Source organism: Bos javanicus, chromosome 24 (assembly GCF_032452875.1).
Source record: "Bos javanicus breed banteng chromosome 24, ARS-OSU_banteng_1.0, whole genome shotgun sequence".
Lineage (NCBI taxonomy): Eukaryota > Metazoa > Chordata > Mammalia > Artiodactyla > Bovidae > Bos > Bos javanicus.
This window is the reverse complement of record NC_083891.1, coordinates 41,267,899-41,288,220: the sequence shown is the minus strand read 5'-3', so window position 1 is coordinate 41,288,220 and position 20,322 is coordinate 41,267,899. Positions and strand designations below refer to the sequence as shown.

General features: G+C 46.6%; 1 protein-coding gene and 1 long non-coding RNA gene across 6 annotated transcripts in view; one reads left to right on the top strand and one right to left on the bottom strand.

Annotated features, from left to right (window-relative positions):
• Nucleotides 1-3,645: 3,645 nt before the first annotated feature.
• LOC133237641 (uncharacterized) lies at nucleotides 3,646-20,252 on the top strand. The gene is made up of 2 exons (XR_009733283.1): nucleotides 3,646-3,972; nucleotides 19,720-20,252. It is a non-coding gene; the product is annotated as an uncharacterized LOC133237641 (long non-coding RNA).
• The window catches only part of MTCL1 (microtubule crosslinking factor 1), a 113,358-nt gene continuing 110,878 nt past the window's right edge, over nucleotides 17,843-20,322 (bottom strand). For 3 of the 5 annotated variants that reach the window (XM_061399912.1, XM_061399916.1, XM_061399913.1), the window contains one exon: nucleotides 17,843-18,986. In XM_061399912.1, the coding sequence (XP_061255896.1) occupies nucleotides 18,792-18,986 (195 nt within the window). In that variant the 3' untranslated portion in view covers nucleotides 17,843-18,791. The remainder of the gene's footprint in view (nucleotides 18,987-20,322) is intronic. The other 2 variants (XM_061399914.1, XM_061399915.1) reach the window with 1 other exon arrangement.

Genomic DNA, 20,322 nt, shown 5'->3' with positions numbered 1-20,322 from the left:
TAAATTTTTTTTCACTTCGTGGTTATTTTTAAAAAATATTTATTTAAATAACATTATTGAAATAATTTATGACTGCACTGGGTCCTCACTGCTGCACATGTGCTTTCTGTAGTTGCCTTGAATGCATGTTTCTTTTGGGGTACATGTATCTTTTGAAATAATGGTTTTCTCTGGGTATATGACCAGGAGTGAGATTGATGGGTCATATAGTAATCCGCCTGCAATGCAGGAGACCCTAGTTCGATTCCTGGGTTGGGAAGATCCCCTGGAGGAGGGCATGGTGACCCACTCCAGTATTCTTGCCTGGAGAATTCCCATGGACAGAGGAGCCTGGTGGGCTACAGTCTATGGGGTCACAAAGAGTTGGAAACGACTGAGCAACGAAGCACAGCACAGCATGGTAGTTCTATTTTTTAATTTTTAAAATTAAATTTTAAATGTACCCCAAAAGGAACATGCACTCAAGGTAACTACAGAAAGCCCATGCATAACAATGAGGACCCAGTGCAGTCATAAATACATATTTTAAAAAATAGTCAAGAAGGGAAAAAATTGTTTTAATTGTGTGGTACATGTAAACGATGGAATATTTTTATGTTCCAGTGGAATAGTGAGCTAAACCCTACTCCTGCCTCCTCAGTAAGCCTCCAAGACCTCTAGGTGGGTCTCTGGACCCGCTGTGTCAGCCCCATCTCTGCGTGTGTTCCTCTCACCAGCGTCTATTTGTGGAGCTGGCCCAGAGCACACATGCCGGGCAGGCCAGCAGGGACCCAGGCCTCCACAGGTGTGTCTGCATGGGCCAGTGCAGCCAGAGGCAGCCTCAGGGGGTTAACCCTTGGCTCACCTTGACCTGTGTGGCCAGAGGAGGGCTGGGGATGGGGAGGCTCAGGCCCGAGACCCCAGCAGGCTTGCTGGGGCCCGACTGGGCAGGGAACACACTGACCACCTTCCCTTCTGACGCCCCCCCGCCCCCGAGGTCCCTCTCTGTCCCCGCTGATCCCCTCGCCTGAGTGGGCCCCTCCAAGCTTGGAATGTCTCCCCTTCCCCAGCCCCACTTCAGGGCGCTGGTCCTGTTCTGCTTCCCTTTTCTTCCCCCACTCCTTCCGCCCCACATCCTACTTGGTTGCACAGGGATTCTCCCCATCCCCTGAGGTGTCTCAGGACCCTCACTAGCACTAGTAGGTGCCCTGACTGTGAGGAGACTTGAGCTCCGAGTCCTCCTGCTCTGCCATCTTGACTCCGTTCCCTTTAGCTGTGTTTCTGTTCCGCGGGGCGAGGTTGGCAGGCTTGGATCATTCCCATGGGGTGTGCAGTCACTGAGTCTTCCTCCTCTGGACCGCCCACCGGTGGGCGTGCTCTGTTGTGTCACTTTCGCCCCTTGTGCGAGCTCCAGGCTGCATGATTGTTGGTGCTGGCTTTGGCTCCGCCTTAGCCGTGGGTGTGTGGGCAGTCGGTTCTGCTGTCTCTCAGGTTGTGTTCAGCAGACCACCACAGAGATCACTGAAGTCTGGTCCCAGCATGGCAGTGATCATGCATCTGGACCTGCTGTGGCGGCAGCTCAGACTCTGGCCTGGCCAACCCTTGTGTGTCCATGTCCACGAAGTCTGTAGCTGCTAAAGCTAGACTTGTCTCAGCTGTGGGGGCACTTGTCTGTTCCAATGTCCTGAAGGCCCTGAAGTTACAAAGCCGGTCACTGGGGTGTAAATCCAAAGTTCATGCAACCCTGAGGAGAGATTTTGGCTCCTCTTCCTTAGTCGCGTGGCCTCTGGGGCTCAGCTGTCGTTCAGCCCCATCTGTGCCTGTGGGCCACCCATGGGCATCTGCTCCTGACCTGCTCTGGAGCTCGTGAGCCTGCCCTGGCTGGGTGGGGGGAGGGGGCTGCGGGGGCAGTGGTGGCCACACCCCTTGCATGTCACTCAGCAATGGCACTTCGCTTCCGTAGCGGTCCAGGCTTCCTCCTCAAGCATTCCCAGTTGTGGAACTTTTTACTCGCACTCCATAAGACTGTTTCTTTGGAGCCCACAGCAGTCCTCTCCCAGAGATTGTTCTCCAAATTCCACACTCTAGCATCCAGCCCTTTGTACACCGACAGGCACCCTACCCAGGCTGGGGCGTGCAGGGCTGTGGCACAGACCGGTTTCTGGGCTCTCCTCTCATAGCTGCGAAGCTCTTCTTTTGTCACAGCTGATCTCCCTGCTGGTGAGCAGTGAGCGGGCTTCTCTGGATGCGGGAACCTCTCCTTTGCTTTAGCTTCTCCCCTGGGGTGCAGGTCCCATCCCATTTCCTCCTCATTTTTTCTTTCTTTCATCCTACCCAGTTACACAGAGATCTGTCTTGTTCTTTTAGGTGTCTCAGGGCTTCTGCTGGTGTTCAGCTGGTGCCCTGTGAGATTAATCCTTGTGTAGATGTGTTCTTCATGCATTTGTGAGGAGAGGTGAACTCATATCCTACTGTTCCTCCACTCTCTGGACTCTTCAACCCGCACAGTTAACACATATTTGCCAGCAGAATTAACACGTTATTTACTGGAGACATATCAATCAGCACATCAGTTGTTAACCCCAGTGTTATTGACCATATATGTATCAATATATTTTTAGAGAGTGATGCAGTTGACATCACTGTGCAAAGTCATTAGAGCTTAAAATTCATCATGGGTCCCTTACACAATTTAGGATTGTTGTTATCATTCACATTTTGCTCCATTAGGTTTTTGCTCCAACCTTGTGTATGTTATAAATGCAAGGTTGTGGCCATAAAATTTCAAAAATGATGCATCACAAAATTTTGAGTGAAGAGTTTTTGCTTTGATTGAGCAACATATATACTACTGTCTCAGAAGATGATAGTTCTTCAGAACGTAATTCTGACTCAGACAGTGTGAATATTAAGACAGTGTGAACAACAGAAAGACAAAAACCACCTTAGTGATTGATTCTGATAAGAAAACTGAAAATGAAACTCACCGTGCCGGAGAAGACATTACAGGTGTGTCAGGCTTAACTAATGAGTGTGATAATCTGCAAAATGTTAGTGAAATAACAGAATTAATTTTTGGCTTGCCGAAATAAAAATTCCTGGCCACAGGCGTTAGTTTCTGTAAAAATCCCGTGGTCAATAGTGAGTTAATAGAAGAGTAGACCTTGGAGGGTAGTGATCAAGACAGGAATATATTTCTGTATATGTATACAAATATGTACATATTTGTATGTATTATATTTCCTGGAAGATTTTGAGAAACGGGCTTATTTAAGTGGATCACCTATTTTTGACCAAATGCCATCCCACAGAAGCACACTGCCTGACACATGTCAGCACATCACCGCTCTTGGCCCCAGGCTGCCACAGACACTGGTGTCTCTGTCCTCAGTCACCCTTGGCGGCTGGTGCAGTGGCTCCAGTTTAGAGCAGCTTGTTTGCAAGCTCCTGTGAGCCAGCACTCATGGACTGTCCTGCAGTAAATCTCCATGTGTGTTGATGCTGTAGCAAATGCCATCTGGGCAGCTTCTCTGTGTGAAGAGTCTGGTAACAAAGCTGTCTTCCCTGTGAAGGCAGGAGTGGCTTTGTCCTGCTTCTGTGACAGGCCTAGCCCCTAGCAGAGTGCCCTGTACCTGGGGGAGGTCATCTGTCTGCTGACTGGCTGAATGAAAAGGACCAAGGCGATGGCCTTGTGTGTTCAGGACCAAGGGAACTGCCTGGTGGAAGGTCTCTGGGTCTGAGCTCCTTGTGTACCCTCTGTGGGGCTCCGTCAGTCTTCTGTGATGTCAGAGGCTTGATCTTCTGCACTTTGTGATGTCACTGCTGAGCCACCTGCCCACGGCCACGCCTTCCCAGGCCCTGTGGCACTCAGCCTGTTCCTGTCCTGTCTAGATGCTGTTCTGAACAGATTTGCTGTGTCTCTGTCTCTTCCTCCCAAGGGCAGCCCGTATCTGACGTGACTCATATCCTGAGTCCAGCAGAGTGGCCAGTACGGTGGGTCCTCACCATGTGTTTGCTGAGTGAATGCACAGCTGCAGAGTCTCACCAGGGGCCCCAGATGATGCATGGATAGGAAACAGATGACCAGTGATGTGTTTTTGGAGATACTCAGAGATGCTGCTGAGAGGGTGGGGGAGTGGGTTCAGCACTGAGCTGGGGCAGGGGATAAACAGTGCAGGAGCTGAGGGCTGGGTCAGATGATCCAGGAGCTGGTTCCCCTCTTACGGCTTGTGAATGACCTAACCTCTCTGCTGCATCCGAGAGATGCCTCAGATTGTTGTATTAAATGAGACGATACCCGGGAGATGGTTAATTACTGTTATCATGTTTATTATTAAGTAAAATTCCTAGCTGTGTTAGGCCCAACCAATAATTATGGGGCCAAGGTGGAGGAAGATTACAGATTGGAGGCAGAGGGGAGACATGAGGTTTCTGACATCTCTCTCTTCTGGTTACTCCATCCTTCCCCTAAAATAGCTCAAGGTCTGCTTTTGCATCACCTGGAGGCAGGGTGGACCCTGGGCCTCTGAGAGGCTCAGGAGAGAGCAGTTCATGGTGTGGGATGCAGTTGTAGAAAGGGCCGGAAAAGAGTGCAAAGGGAAAGAGGCACTAAGGAGGCATCCGGATCCTAACTGTATTAAAGGAAAGATGTGAGTAACAGCACTTTGTGAAACCTTGAATTTGTATGCTGCCTAACTAGCATTACAACATGCTTATCCTTCTGTTATGAGTGTTTATGCTGGGCAGTGGGTCTTTTAGGTTAGCTATATTTCTTAAATTTTAATGTACTTCTTCTAATCCTAATTCTAATTCTTCTAATTCCCACAAGCATTTCTTCAGGGTGAACCATGCTGTGCTTGGGGTGGTTCAGATGGTAAAGAATCTGCCTGCAATGCAAGAGACCAAGGTTCCATCCCTGGGTCAGGAAGATCCCCTGAAGAAGGGAATGGCAACCCACTCCAGTATTCTTACCAGAGGAATTCCATGGACAGAGGCATAGTCAGACACTACCGGGCAATTAACACTTTTTTCCCACTTTTACATTGAGTGCACTGTGAGCTTATAGAGGGCCCTGCCTTTGTGAGGCTCACCACCCACTGTGCCTGTGAAGCTGTAGAGTGTTAACTCAGGTTCCTCGAGGCCGGGAAGAAGTCCCCTGAACATCGCTTCACGGCCGGTGGCAGACTGGAGGAGGCTGGGAATATAAACTAGCCTTCCTGGGCAAGCACGCAGTGACCTACCAGGCCTGCTTGCTCCCAGGCCGTGTGGAATGAGCTCTTGCCTGGGGAAGGGAGCTCAGGCCATTTTAAATACTGAGGAAGAGAGAGGGTTCCAGCCTCTAAGGCATATGCCTCATCTCTTGGATCTCCTACCTGGAGCAGTGACTCAGAACCTACTGTATGCTTTGTTGAAATGCCACAGCTAAGGTGCTGCTGCTCCTGAGTGTCCTCTGTGAGGTGTTGCTAGGCAACGAATCGAACACCTTCATCATGGTCCAGCCCACAGCTCCCTTTCAGGTGGCACTGTCCACAGGTGCTGACCAGGTGTGAACATCACTGCCACAGAAGCAGTTTGCTGCCCATCTGGTCTCCCAGGTGGTGACTTAGTGTTGGATTGAACTTCCAGATTGGTCACTAGCCACTTTATGAGCCTCTGTGCCTTTAGTTCAGTGTCCCAAGTGTCATTTTAAAAAGGCCTGCTTTGTTCTGGCTCCTCCCCTAAGTGGGTCAGGGTAAATTTAGACAAGATCTTTAATGGCTCTGAGAATTCAGTTCAGTTTGGACTTGACTTTTGAGGACACAGTTCTCAGGGGGAAGATGTTCCAGTCTTATTCTGAACCTCTGCTTTAACTAGTCTGCTCTGATTATGACCTCCTTCAGGACTGAGGTCAAGCCAACAAGGAGGAAGTGACAGGAGAGGTCCACTGTGGCCTGGAGAGCAGAGGCTTTTTACAACAAAAATCCCTCTGCCTTCCTGGGACGTGCAGCCCATAGCCCATGGGGGATCCTGCCTCTTAGCCAGGCTGTAGCTGCTCCAGAATTCCTAAAGGGAAGCAACTTCAGGGACTAAGGAATGTCCTTGAACTTGTTCACGTCACTTTGCTAACAGTAAGAAGTCAGCTATTCATATCTGAATAAAGTGTGAGGAGATGATGGACAAGAGAGGAGGTGGGCTCCACGCCCTGTCCTCCCCGCTGCCAGCCCACCCCAGCCAAGCCTGGTGCTGCCTCCGCCAGAGTCGTGGTGTCAGCTCTTGCTCATGGAATTGTGGGGTGGGACAGTGCCCGGATGACCCCTCCTTAGTGACAAACATGTTTTAAGTAAATCACTCCTGTGGTCACATCTGTGGCTGCTCCGTGGCCCCTCCAATCCATGATTCTGTGTTTCTTCACTTGGGCCGAGGTGTTACACTTCAAGTGTGGCAGTGCTTTAGGCAATTTCCCTGCCTTCTCCACCATCCATGCAAATATAAATACAGTGTCACCATGCCTCAGTTCCTCCTCCTTGTCAGTTAACGTCAGAAAGGACACCACATGAACGGCAGAAGCAGTGGTAGGTGACCACTGCATTTGGAGAACACCCTGAGAAAAGAGTGTTCCATCGGGAAGATCCCCTGGAGAGGGAAATAGCAACCCTCTCCAGTATTCTTGCCTGGAGTATCCCAGGGACAAAGGAGCCTGTAATTCCATGGGGTTGCAAAGAGTCGGATACAATCACTCACTCAGGTCGCTTGAGGCTACTCTACAACCTTGAAAAGAAATGAATTTGGTGACATTCAAGACGTGATTTAATCTCTTTAAGGTCCAAGACAGAAGCAGCTGGACTGAGACGGGCCAGGTCCGCCTGACAGCCTAAGCATGTCCGTAGCAGGACCAGCTCAGCCCCACTCGCTCTGCGGGCAGGCTGTATGGGTGGGCCCCCTGCAGCCCCTCTGCTCAGGGGTGCCGGGGCTGAGTCTGGCTTCCTGGTGCCTTTAACTATGACATTAGGACTGCTAAGTCACTTCAGTCGTGTCCGACTCTGTGCGACCCCATAGACGGCAGCCACCAGGCTCCCCCGTCCCTGGGATTCTCCAGGCAAGAACACTGGAGTGGGTTGCCATTTCCTTCTCCAATGCATGAAAGTGAAAAGTGAAAGTGAAGTCGCTCAGTCGTGTCCAACTCTTAGCAACCCCATGGACTGCAGCCCACCAGGCTCCTCCGTCCATGAGATTTTCCAGGCAAGAGTACTGGAGTGGGGTGCCATTGTCTTCTCCGGACATTAGGACAGTCACCTTGATTTCCAAGATTGTCAGTCTGTATGAGACAATCCTGTTTCTAGAACAAGTGTCCTCTGGCAGACCGTGTGCTGACTCAGTGTCACCGCTCATCCTCACAGCCACTTTGTGAGGTAGATGCTGTGATTCCCACTGCACAGAATTAGAAAACCAAGCCCCTGGCAGGGTGAGGACCATGCCCATGACTGCACCGTGTTGTACCCATGTCTCTCTGACTCAGCCCCTGAGCTCTTACACGTGGTTAAGATGGGCTCTTGAACAATGCTACAGAATAGAATTAATACCAAAGGGGATTCATTAAAAAATTCCAGTGCCCAGGTCTCGCCCCAGACCAATTACATCGTGAGGTCTGGGGCAGGAGGTGGGGATGGGGTTTCTGAAGGCCCCTGGGTGATCCCAGTGTGCAGGAAGGTTTGGGGATGTCTAGGTTAAGCACTTCTGCTCTGCTAGCTTCTTAATTCCCAATCTTAGCTGCCCAGACCCGCAGGGGACCCATCTAAGTATACTGAAGGATACGCCCACGGGAGTCTGATTTATTTGATTTGGGAAGGGCCTTAAGTTACTCCGGGCGACTGCTGTGAGGCAGAGACCATTGTGCTAAGTTTCAGGGGAAGCACCCTCTGAAAATGATTGCCATGGTTAAAATTATATATTAAATGAGGGCTTGGTGAGGACACTTTTATAGTCTTTTTCAACGTGCACTTGTAATTCCCTAGGAAGCCACTCTTCACCTTTGTCTCAGTTTGCTGGCTCAGGGGAGGAACTCCGTCTGGACTTTTCCAGCAAATGTAGCTGGAAAGAAAAGGGAAGGGGTCAGGAAGCAGTGTCACTGGAATATTCTAGCTGTTCGCTTGTGCTTTATCCCTGTAGTCAGTTCAGTAATACTGTCTATCCTCTGAGGTAAAGGAACTGAAAGTTCTGTTCAGGAAGAAAATAATAACTTTGCATAGCTTTAAACTCTGTTAACATGAAGTAGAAGCTTTATAGGAGAAGGAAATGGCAACCCACTCCAGTATTCTTGCCTAGAAAATCCCATGGACGGAGGAGCCTGGGAGGCTACGGTCCATGGGGTCATGAAGAGTCAGACACGACTGAGTGACTTCAGTTTTGCCTAGAGCAGCTTTATATGCTGTGAAAATTTAATCTCTTTTTTCTTAAAATGTGTGCTTATTTTTTATTGAAGTATAGTTGATTTATAGCGTGTTTCTGGTGGATGGTAAGGTCATTCAGTTATATATGTGTGTGTGTGTGTGTGTGTAATTATTTGGATTCGTTTCCATTACAGGTTATTACAAGATATTGAGTGTAGTTCACTGTACTGTACAGTAGGTCCTGTTGTTTATCTATTTTATATATAATAGTGTGTATATGTTAATCCCAAACTCCTACTAATTCATCTCTCCCTGTTTCCTCTTTGGAAACCATAAGTTTGTTTTTTATGTCTGAGTCTCTTGTTTTGTAAATAAGCTCATTTGTATCATCTAGATTCTACATATTACTGATCCCGTATGATGTTTGTCTTTCTCTGACTGAGTATGATTCTCTCTAGGCCCAGCCATGTTGCTGCAAATGACATTACGTAATTCTTTATTATGGCTGAGTAGTATTACATTGTGTATATATACCACATCTTTTTAATCCATTCATCTGTCAGTGGACATTTAGATTGCCTCCATGTCTTGGCCATTGTAAATAGTGCTGCTATGCACAGGGTGTGTGTTTCTTTTCTAATTATGATTTGGCTCAGACCATAAAGAATCTGCCTGTAATGCAGGAGACTGAGTTTGATCCCTGGGTGGGGAAGTTCCCCTGGAGAAGAAAATGGCCCACTCCAGTATTCTTGCCTGGAGAATTTCATGGACAGAGGAGCCTGGTGGGCAACAGTCCATTGGGTCACAAAGAGTCGGACTGAGTGACTAACACTTTCACTTTTCCATATATATGCCTGGGGATATATATATGGGATATATGTATACGATTGCAGGATCATGTGGTAGCTCTATTTCAAGTTTTTTAAGGAACCTCCATACTGTTTTCCGTAGTGGCTGTATCAATTTACATTCCCAGCAAGAGTATAGGAGGGTTCTATCCCACACCCTCTCCAGCATTTATTATTTGCAGATGTTTTTTTAAAGAGTTAAATTTTTATAAAAGATTTTATTGAAGCATAGTTGATTTGCAGTGCTGTGTTAATTTCTTCTGTGCAGGAACGTGACTCAGTTATACATATACATACATGCATATGTGCACACATGCACACACACGTTCTCTCTCACACTCTTTTCCATTATGGTTTGTCACAGGGTGTTGAATATAGTTCTCTGTGCTATACAGTACGGCCTTATTGTTTATCCATCATATATATAATAGTTTGCATGTGCTTATCCCAAACTCTCAGTCATCCTCCACTCCGTCCTCTACGAGTCTGTTTTTATTTCATTGATTTGTGTCATACTTTAGATTCCACATGTAAGTGATACATGGTATTTGTCGTTCTCATATTTACTTCCCTTAAGTATGATCATCTTTTGGTCCATCCTTGGTGCTGCAAATGGCACTATTTGATTTTTTTGATGGCTGAGTAATATTCAGTTGTATAAATGTGCCACATCTTCTTTGTCCATTCATCTGTGTCGATGGACATTTAGGTGGTTTCCATGTCTTAGCTGTTGTAAGCAGTGCTGCAGTGAACATAGAGGGTACCTGTATCTTTCCTGAATTATAGTCTTATCTAGGTATACGCCCAGGAGTGGAGTTGCTGGATCATATGGCATATGGCATATCTAGTTTTCTGAGGAACATCCATAGTGGCTGCAGCAGTTTATGTTTCCATCAGCAGTGTAAGAAGGTTCCCTTTTCTCTGCATCCTCTCCAGCATTTGTTATTTGTAAACTTTTTAATGATGGTCATTCTTGACTAATGTGAGGTGGTACCTTGTAGTTTTGATTTGCATTTCTTTAATAATTAGTGATGTTGAGCATCTTTTCATGTGCTGATTGGTCATCTGTGTGTGCTTTTTGAAGAAATGTCTATTTAGGTCTTCTGTTTTTTCATTGGGCTATTTGTCGTTGAGTTGTATGAGTTGTTTGAGTTGTTTGTATATTTTGGAAGTTAAGCCCTTGTTGGTTGCATCATTTGCAAATATTTTCTCCCAGTTTGTAGATTGCCTTTTTGTTTTGTGTATGATTTTCTTTGCTGTGCAGAAGCTTATAAGTTTGATTAGGTCCCACTTGATTTTTGCTTTTATTTCTGTAGCCTTGGGAGATTGAACTAGGAAAATATTGCTGTGATTTTTTTGAGAATATTTTATTTACATTCTGTGATATCTTGTCATATATTTAGGTCGTTAAGCCATTTTGAGTTTATTTTTGTATTAAGTGTGAGGGTGTGTTCTAACTTTATTGATTTACATGTGGCTGTCCAGCTTTCACAACACCACTTGCTGAAGAGACTATCTTTTCTCCGTTGTATATTATCATCTCCTTTGTTGAAGATTGTAGATATGTGGGTTTATTTCTAGGCTTTCTGTTCTGTTTTGTTCATCCATGTCTGTTTTTGTGCCAGTACCAGGCAGTTTTAATTACTGTAGCTTTGTAGTATTGTAAGTCTGGAAGGATTATACCTCTGGCTTTATTCTCTTTCCTCAGGATTGCTTTGGGAACTATGGGTCCTTCATGGTTCCATGTAAATTTTAATATTATTTGTTTTAATCTGTGAAAATTTTCATGGGTAATTTGATAGGGATCACATTTAAAAAAATGTAGATTTAAAAAAAAATAGTATGGCCATTTTAACCATATTCATCTAATCCAAAAGCATGGAATATCTTTCCATTTCTTTGAATCATTTTCAGTTTCCTTTAGCAATGTTCTATAGCTCTTAGTATGTAAATTGTTCACCTTTTTGGTTAGTTTTATTCCTATTTTTTGATGTGATTTTAAATTGGATTTTTAAAACTTTCTCATCCTGATATTTCGTTACTGTAAAGAGAGGCAACAGGTTTTGTATGTTGATCTTGTGTCCTGCTACCTTGCTGACTTTGTTGATCAGTTTTAATGGTTTTTGTGTGGAATCTTCTGTATAGACACCATGTCTTCTGTACATAATGGCAGCTTTACCCCTTCCCTTCTGACTTGGATACCTTCTATTTCTTTTTCTTGCCTGATTGTTGTGTCTAGGACCTCCAGTACTATGTTGAAGGGGAGTGGTGAGAGTCGGCATCCTTGCTGTGTTCTGGAATTCAGTGGGGCAGCCTTCAGCTTTTCATTGTTGAGTATTATGTATGTTGGCTGTGGGTTTATTTTATTATGTTATGTTCCCTCTATACACAGTTTGGTGAAAGTTTTTATAAAAAATGGATGTTGAATTTTATCAAATGCTCTTTCTGTGCCCATTGAGATGATCATGTAGTTTTTGCTTTTTCATATTACTTACCTATGCATTCCCATTTTTTGACAGTTACTCCAGTCAGGATGGGCTAAGTTGTGCTGCCTTAATGAACAGTTCCCAAGTCTCAGTGGTGTTACTGCACAAGGACTTATTTGTTCCTCATGCTGCAGTGGGTCTGTGTATGGCACCACTCAGAGGCCCAGATGAAGGGTCAGTGGTCTCCCAACTGCTGAGGCAGAAAAGCAACATAGTAAGTGGTGTATTAGCTCTTAAAACTGCCAGCAGAAAGTGATATATGTGACTCCGGTTCATCATTCATTGGCAAAAAGCCACGCCTAACTTCAAGGGAAAATGGGGGTGATTTTTATAATGTGCTCAGAAGTAGGTGGACTAATCATGAACAGTTCTAGTGACTACACAGCAAAATTCATATGTATCTCATTTTTACTGGCACTGCCGTGAGAATGCTGGCGCCTGTCTGGATTCTAGCTCATAGATGGGCATGAGCCACAAGAAGACAGTGCCACCGTGGCTCCTGGTGTCACATTAACACTTCAGCAGTGAGAGTCTTTTAGTGGATCAGAGTGGCTCTTCCTGTGAAATGCCATAGTGGATAGGTGCCTCAGGAGGGGTAACTTGCTTTTTGGCTAGGACAGCCCTTACTATGGCATTACTGTGTTGAGGTGGATAGCAGGGTCCTGGGGGTCAGGATGGATGAGCTACTTTTTAACCCTTTGCTTTTCTCTCCAATAAAGCGTAGCATGGTGTCACATTCAGTGAAAATACCAGTTCAGGATACAAAAGTAATTGAAAATAAATTGGAACCTCTCTTCAGAAACTTGAAAGGAGTATTACATGTACAACCTAGGCAGTCCTTCTGCAAGTTCTCTTTCTCAGTCTGGTTCCTCATTGTTTCCTTCAAGACTTTTCCCAAACAGGTCAGCATGAGGTCTTCCTAGACCTTCCTCTCCACACCCCGCCCGCCCCCACCGCACACCCTCCGCCCCAGCCCTGGGCAGAATCAGTCCCATGTCTGTGCTCACTCTACACTTAAATATACTATTACAGCACATATTATATTGTTTTATGATGTGACATTTATAGAATCATTTTACTTCACAAATCTAGTCTAAGTGCTTGACAAGTATTAGCTGTCCAGACCTCATACCGTACCTATAAGGTGATCATTGTTTACATTGCAGAGCAGAAAACTCAGACTTGGGGGGCACAGGTAATTTTCCCAAGGGTGTTTGGGTAGACAGTGGTGAAGCAGGGTTTGAGCTGAGGTAGTTGGACACTATTGACCAGGGGATAAGCCTCGTGGGAGCAGGTACATGACTATGTTTGAGTCCCCACAGGTCCATCCAGCCTCTGGTCACTAGGAATGTTTTATAGGTGAAGGAGCACAGTGTTCAAACCTGTGGATGGACCATAACTTGTTTGGCCTGTTTCCAAATTTTTGTGTATAATTTGTGCTGTTGTGAATCTATTGTACAAATTACACTGATGTCACTGGAATAATTTGGGGTAAATTCCCCTAAGTGAAGTGACTCAATAAGTACAAATGGTTTTATGTATAATTGCTTATTGCTTATAAACAGTTTTATGTATAATTGCTTATTGCTTAGTCATTCTCCAGAAATTTGGAACTCAGAATTTATAATTCCACCATCTATTTTCAGATGCATCCACTTCATCATACTATCTTCAGCACTTTGTATTTTAATCAGTTAAAATCACCTGTATGGGGAAGACTGGAGTTGAATAATGAGTGGTGAATTTGTTCCAGGATTACTGTGGGGATCGTGAAGTTTGGATTCCTGGTGCCCTGTTGAAGTTTATTAGCTCACTAGGAAGTTACAGAAGCGTCTGTCTTTGAAATAGACTGGGTTCATTCGGTGTACTGGACAGAACTGAGCCTAGAATAAACAAAGTTGGCTATCTTTTTGTTCCTATCCAACTTTTATGTTGTGCAGTGCTTATAACTGGGTGCCTCCCCAACCCTCCCACACTATCCAAATACCCAGAGTCCTCTGTGGTCCCCTTATAAAGACACCTTTAAAGACTAGGAACCCATTCTTGCTAAATGGCAGATAACTGACTATAGCTTAGAAGTGCCAGGTTCTTTTTGGAGAAGAAGCAGACCTTTGAAACAGAACAGGAATGGGAATCTTGTGTGATTTTTGTGCCCGAAGTGTGGGGGGTTAAGAGAGAAGCCTGTTCTTGATCCAAGGCCACTCACAGGGCTGCTGGCCCAGCCTGAGAGGCAGCCGCAGAGCCAGTGAGGGCCTGGCTTGGTTTTTATCTGAACAGCTGCGGTAGATCCTGGAGTGTGGCGGTAGGCCCTGTGGGAGCCTCAGCAGCAGGTCCTACAGCCCAGCTCTCGATGAGCGGCCTGTGGCCAGCCTGGTGGCTCGATGCTAATAATAACAGCAGCAACAGAAACCCTGGAGCTATCAGCAAGGCTGCTCTGGGTCAGCGCAGCAGCCATTTGTCAGGAAGCCTTCATTCTGGCCCGACCTTATCCTCACATCACAGTAGTGTTCTAGAAAGTTCTTTTCTTCCTTGCTTAATATCGTTCCATGGATTGCCCCCTGACCTACTGTAAAATTCCCTCTTCCCTGTGTACTGTGAGGCCTCCCCCGCCCCCCTCAGGTCACAGTACCCATCCTTCACTTCCAGGGACACACAGGCTCAGCTCTTCATCACCACTTTTCACCAGCTACCTCCTCTGCATGCCCGACAGCTGCTTCTTGCCCAGACCTCAGTTCATGGGGTCTCTCCCAGGAAAGCCTTTTAGCTCACTGTTCTCCATCACACTCACACCTGTTTACTCTGGTCTCTCATCACATGACATAAGCTCTGAGAGAGCAGGGAGCCTCTTTTTGTTTTGTTTGGTCCTGGTTGAAAGTTGCTGTTGGCAGATCTTAGTACAGGATCTTGCACATAGTAGGTACACAGTAAACCTTAATCCTTACATGCCCTGGGAATTACGTATTATTGTCACTCAAATGAGTTTTCAAGAGATGGCCCTTTAAGATTGCAGTCCTTTGTGTTCAAACCAGGATTCAAATCCAGCTTTCTCTAGTCTGAGTGGAGTAGCCCAGAGTTTACTAAAGACTGATGTCATCAGATTCACTTAGATGGGCAACTTGCTTATGACTCAGCCTGAGTTCCTGCTATACTTGTTTCCAGTGCCGCCTCAAAGAATGGTGCTGAGAGGACTAAAGGCAGACAAAGCATAACACGTACTGGTGGCCCCAGGAAATGACTGTGTTTGTAAAGACACTGCAGTGCCTCAAATTTGCGAATTGACTGAGTGGATAGGGAAGCCTGGCGTGCAGTCCACGAGGCCCCAAAGAGTTGGACACGACTGAGCAACTGGACTGAGTGTCCGATTATTCATTGTGACTTGCTTCCTTTTGGGGAATCATGAAGGCTATTTAAGGTAAACAAAGCATTTTCTTTTGTTTTAAAAATGAACAGATAAAATGTAGTAATCTATATAGTGGAATATTCTGAAAGTACTGACAGGCTGTGGTGTGGGTGAACCATGATAACAGGCTAGGTGAAAGAGGCCAGACATGTTCACACTGCAATTTCATTTACATGAAATGTCTTGAATTGGCAAAACCACAGAGACAGAAAACAGATCTGCGGGTGCCAGGCCCTGTGGGGAGGGACTGCTTAATGTGTATGTCCTTGTAGGGTGATGAAAATGTTGTGGGATTACACAGTGGTGATGACTGTACAACACTGAATGTTCCAAATCCCACGGGATCGTATACTTTAAAATGGTTTTTGAAACACAGTTAAAATCCACAACTTAAAAAAAGTCAATGAATTAGAAAATAGAAAATGATAGTTGCACTTCTCAGCTGTTTCTGGACAGAATAAATGTGCATAACTCTGACAAGCTCAGTAAAGTGAGTGAGACACAGATGTGCTAAAGGGAATTAGAATAATGATTCGCACAGATATATATTTTTAAAAGACACGTAATCCTGAAAACCTTAATGTAGCAAGGACTGGGCAGGGCACACCCGGTGGGTGTGAGGACTCTGAGCTGGCTTGGAGGAATCTGCTTCTGCCTCTTTGTTTAGGACATAAGAGCAAATTGCACATGAGGGACAGCGGGTGGGGACGAGAACAGACAAGCAGCTGCGCTTTACCCACTTCGTGCCTCACTCCATTTGGACGGGAGTGTAGAAACTAATTTCATCCTCTTGTCCTGCCCGTGCAAAAGTTGGAGAGGTTCCACAGTAGATGGATTCAAGAATACATATGCCCGACCCTTAGAGAACTAGATGGTCAGAGGGGCTCCAAACCACTTTTGAGGCACTGGTGCCGCTGACATGGCTACGTCCCTGCAGGCTCTCCTCCAGCAGTGACCACACCACTGCCCGGGTGCCAGGTCTTCATCTGCCCCTCCCCACACCTCTACTCCTCTTCCCCACCCCTGACAGTCTCTCCTGCCTTCCCAGTTAATCCTGCTCTTCCTCTCAAGTCCAGCTCAAGCCCCGCTTAACTTAGGATTTACACTGTACTATCTCTATATTTTGTTTCTGTGTCTAGGACTCATCTCCAGGCAGAGAGCAGTTCTGTGGTGACCAGAACCTCTCCTTGTGATTCCAGGGGCCCCCCCACCATCACGTCCAGGCTTCGCCGCCTTCCAGTCACCCTTTCTCTATTCTCACTGCCCTGGTGGTTTTCCTTTACTGGACCAGTCTGGTAGTGACAATCTCAGGGTGCGACGTGTAAATGAGAGCAGACCCACGAGAGTCTTCAGTCCTGGGGCTTCTGTTGGTGCAGCTGCTAAGAGATCGTCTTTCTCTCGGAGTTGCTGAACTAGTGAGAGCCTCTGGGGGCCAGGGCTGCCAACTCTTAGGATCCTGTCTGAGAACAAAGCTGCACAGGGCAGCTTTGATGTGTGTGTGTCCCGGATTGTAATTGCACTGGATGCTGGCACTTTCCCAGTTATGAGCACCAGCAGCTTGCCTGCTTGCTTGCAAGTGGAAGTGTTAATGCGCCTCCCATCACTCATGGTGGGCAGAGGCTGACCGGGAAAGAAATTTGTCAACTTGCAGTGTCTCTGGGGTTAAGTATTTATCTTTTGCATTAAAAATTGTTAATGTTGTAAAATACATGCAGCACTCACCATTTAGTGGTGTTTAAGCGTAGAGCTCAGTGGCATTAAGTACATTCATATTGTTGAGCAGCCATTAGCTCCATCCATTACCAGAACTTTTCATCTTCCCAAACTGAAACTCTGTACCCGTTAAACACTAACTATCCTCATTCTTTCTCAAATTCCTGCTCACCATGACTTGGTGTATCTATGAATTTGACTACTGTGGGTACTTCCTGTAAATGGAATCATACAGCATTTGTTGTTTTTGTGACTGGTTTATGTATGGCCCTCAGCATGCTGTCCTCATGGTTTATCCACACTGCAGCAGGTGCCAGAATCTCCTTGCTTCCTAAGGCTGAATAGTGTGTGGATGAACCATTGATGGACACTTGGGTGGTTTCCACTCTCTGGCTACCATGAGTAAAGCTGCTGTGAACATGGGTGAACAAATACCTGCCCAGTCCAAGGCCCAGCTTTCTCCCGGGGCCTGCACCCAGTGGTGGGATTTCTGGGTCACATGGTAACCGGTTAACTCCCTAAGGAACTGTCAGGCTGTTCTCCACAGCTACTACAGCAGGCTCCAATGTCCAACTTTTTTTTTTTTTTTAATGGAACTGTGGTAATGCTGGGAAAAGAGCTTAAGCCATTAGCCCATTTGCTGCTGAAACATTTTAGCTAGACGCTTCGGCCTGAAGCAGTTCTGTCTTCACCAGCACCACTTCATAAACTCCTGGTCTGTCATTCTGACAGTTCAGTCGCACCTCAGTCCAGGGTGGAAATGGCCTCTCCCACCTTCCAGGGAGGGGAGTGGGTAGGCACGTCCTGACTGTGGGTAACCTGTTTCCTCACACCCCCTCATCCATCCATTTTGGTGTTTTTAGCAAAAATGAAGTCACCTTCTAATCCTAACATACTGTTGCGGAGAGGCTGCAAAGGCTGTTGTGCACTCACAGTGCATCCCAGTCAGATACGTGAGTGGCTGTTTGACTCGCCTTCCCCCTGCGTCCTCTCTCCAGCCATTAGGAACTAAGGTGGAGGGTGCTTGAGACAAGAGCTTGGGACAGGTGCTGTTTTATAAACACTTTATTTCTTCATCATCACCTCATACAGATGCTGAGGTACCACCCTCTCTTTCCATTTGGTATGCTCGTGACTTTTTGTGGTATTTTTCCTTAAACAAGAAAATTTGGAGTAAACACTGTGTATTGCCAGTTAGTCTTCTAACAGTAATTTTTAAATGCTGTTGTATCGTCAATGCAAGAAGACAACACCAACAGTACAGTACGAGGGGGTCACACAACGTCATGGCGGGAGAGGACTCACGGAGGTGGGTGAGACCACAGCAGGGGTATGGACATGCACCCAGAGACGTGCAGGGCAGGAGGAGCAGGTGGACTTGCAGCCCAGCTGTGGCCTCTGTGCCTTTCCAGGACGCTGCCGTCTCTCCCCTCTAGGACAGAGGAGATGCCTTGTCTACGGGCTTCATGGTTTTTTCATTATGAAAAGTTCACTGAATTCGACAGGCTGAAGCATTTCAAAAATTCTTAAGAAACAAGAACGCTGACAAAATAAAATTAACTTAAAACACACTAATTCAACGTGGAAATAAACCAAAGCAAAATGTTAACAGTGCAGATTTAACAGGCAGTCAGTATTGCGTGTGAGGGTGTTCAGAATGTCTTATAATGTACATTTTTAAAACTTTCATTTTTAATTTATTTATATCATATTTACTGTTTAATATACTTTGTGTAAAAAAGATGGAGACAAAAATAGTTTTCTGAGCTATGAAAAAAATTAAGTTCTTACAGGCACATTTACTGTTTCATTCTAGAAACATCTCAGGTTCACAGGTTGAACATTCAGCAGCTGTGTTTTTGTTTTTGTTTTTTTAAAAAAACATTCTTTGACCTTGGGAAAATCAGATCTCTCCTTCTGGGGTAGAGTTCAGTTGATGACGAAGGTGTGATTATGCAAATTACAGTGAATTATTCCGGATAATCCATGCCAACCTGCATCACACGTGCGGCTTCTCCCCAGGTGGCTCCTCATCACCGAGCTCCTCCAAGGAGGTGGGTTCTCCGGGTGATGGAGCTGGTGAGGCAGTGGCGGGGTGTGGGGCCCAGCGGGACGGAGGGCGACGGTTTGCTGGTCTCTCGGGCCTGGAGAAGCAAGGCTCTAGGGATGGAGCAAGTGCAGAACAAGGTAGTTCCTTCAGAGCGGAGGAAGAGAAAGACAGCGTTATGAGAGGGACAGGTCCTCCAGGAGGGCACACCCCCCACACAGACTTCTCTAAGACAAGTGCAACAGCCCAGCAGGTCTGAATGCTAATACACACATTGCTCACGGAGAATGTGTTAAAAAAAGACTACGAATTCAACACGAATGACCATTGCCAGCAGTCATGGGAAGATAGCAAATTGTGATGAAAATGTGGCATGAGATGGGTGTAAGTGGCTTTGGAATTGGGCTGCAGCAAATGGAAAGGGGAGTCAGAGGGGCGAGTGGTCTGCATGACCCCGTGGGCCTGTTCTCGCCTGGCCGTGCACATCGTTTCAGCCTTCTGAAGCATCTAGTCAGTTGCCGTGGCCAGTCCTGGGAGGTCAGCCTCCCTGCGCCTTGGTCTGTGGGCACCCGCAGAAGGCCCCAGGATGCCATCTGGCTGCATTAGCAACAGGGCTCACCTTCACATCAGCTCTGCTGCTGCTTGTTCCAGGTGGACCGGCACTGGGTGAGGCCCCCACAACAGTGATGTAACACTGCAGGCAGAAACTTTGATGGAGGCAGTTTTATCTAATGACTCTTACTGGCAGCAGCGTCAAAACAGGGGAGCCCGAGCGCACTTGTGCTGCTGTGCTCCGGGCTCCTGCACCTTTGAAGAACCCTGGGGCTGGTCACCTATAGTATGTCCTCTCAAGGCCACTGCTCCTTTTTTGGTTTTACAGACTGTTGAGCCACTCGTCCTTACTCTGCAGCCAGGACAAAGGACACCCAGACTCAGGATCTGCGGGCACAAAGGTGGGGCAACTGTGGCAGGAGGAAACGAGTTCTGTCTACAGACACCCACACAACAGGAGGCTGAGGAGGGAGACCACTGTTGTGAAGAACATGGAACAAGGACCCTCAGAGCCACTCCAGAAGTAAGTGGAGGGATGTGAAGAGATGTGATGAGCACAGCAGAGACCAGACAAGGAGCATGTAGCCAGCAGAGTGAGGAAGAGACAGGGAGGGAGAAGGTGTCGGGCAGAGCACAGGAGGGTGGGGAGTGGCTGCTGCCTGGGGCCAGCAGAAAAGAAGCACTGACACACGATGATGCTAACATTGCTAGTTCTGGTGGCTTTTTACATGAGTGCAACTTTTTACGAGCCCCAACAGCAGAGCTCTTATACTAATGGAAACCATGGCAACCAGAGATACCTTGCCTATGAAAGCACGTCAGCACCAAAACAGCAGAAATAAAAGCGTACATGGGACGGCGGCTGAGAGGTCTGCTACTGCTCAGGGTCTTTTGGTGTCTCGAGGTGTGTGTGGTGGGGGTAGATTGCTGG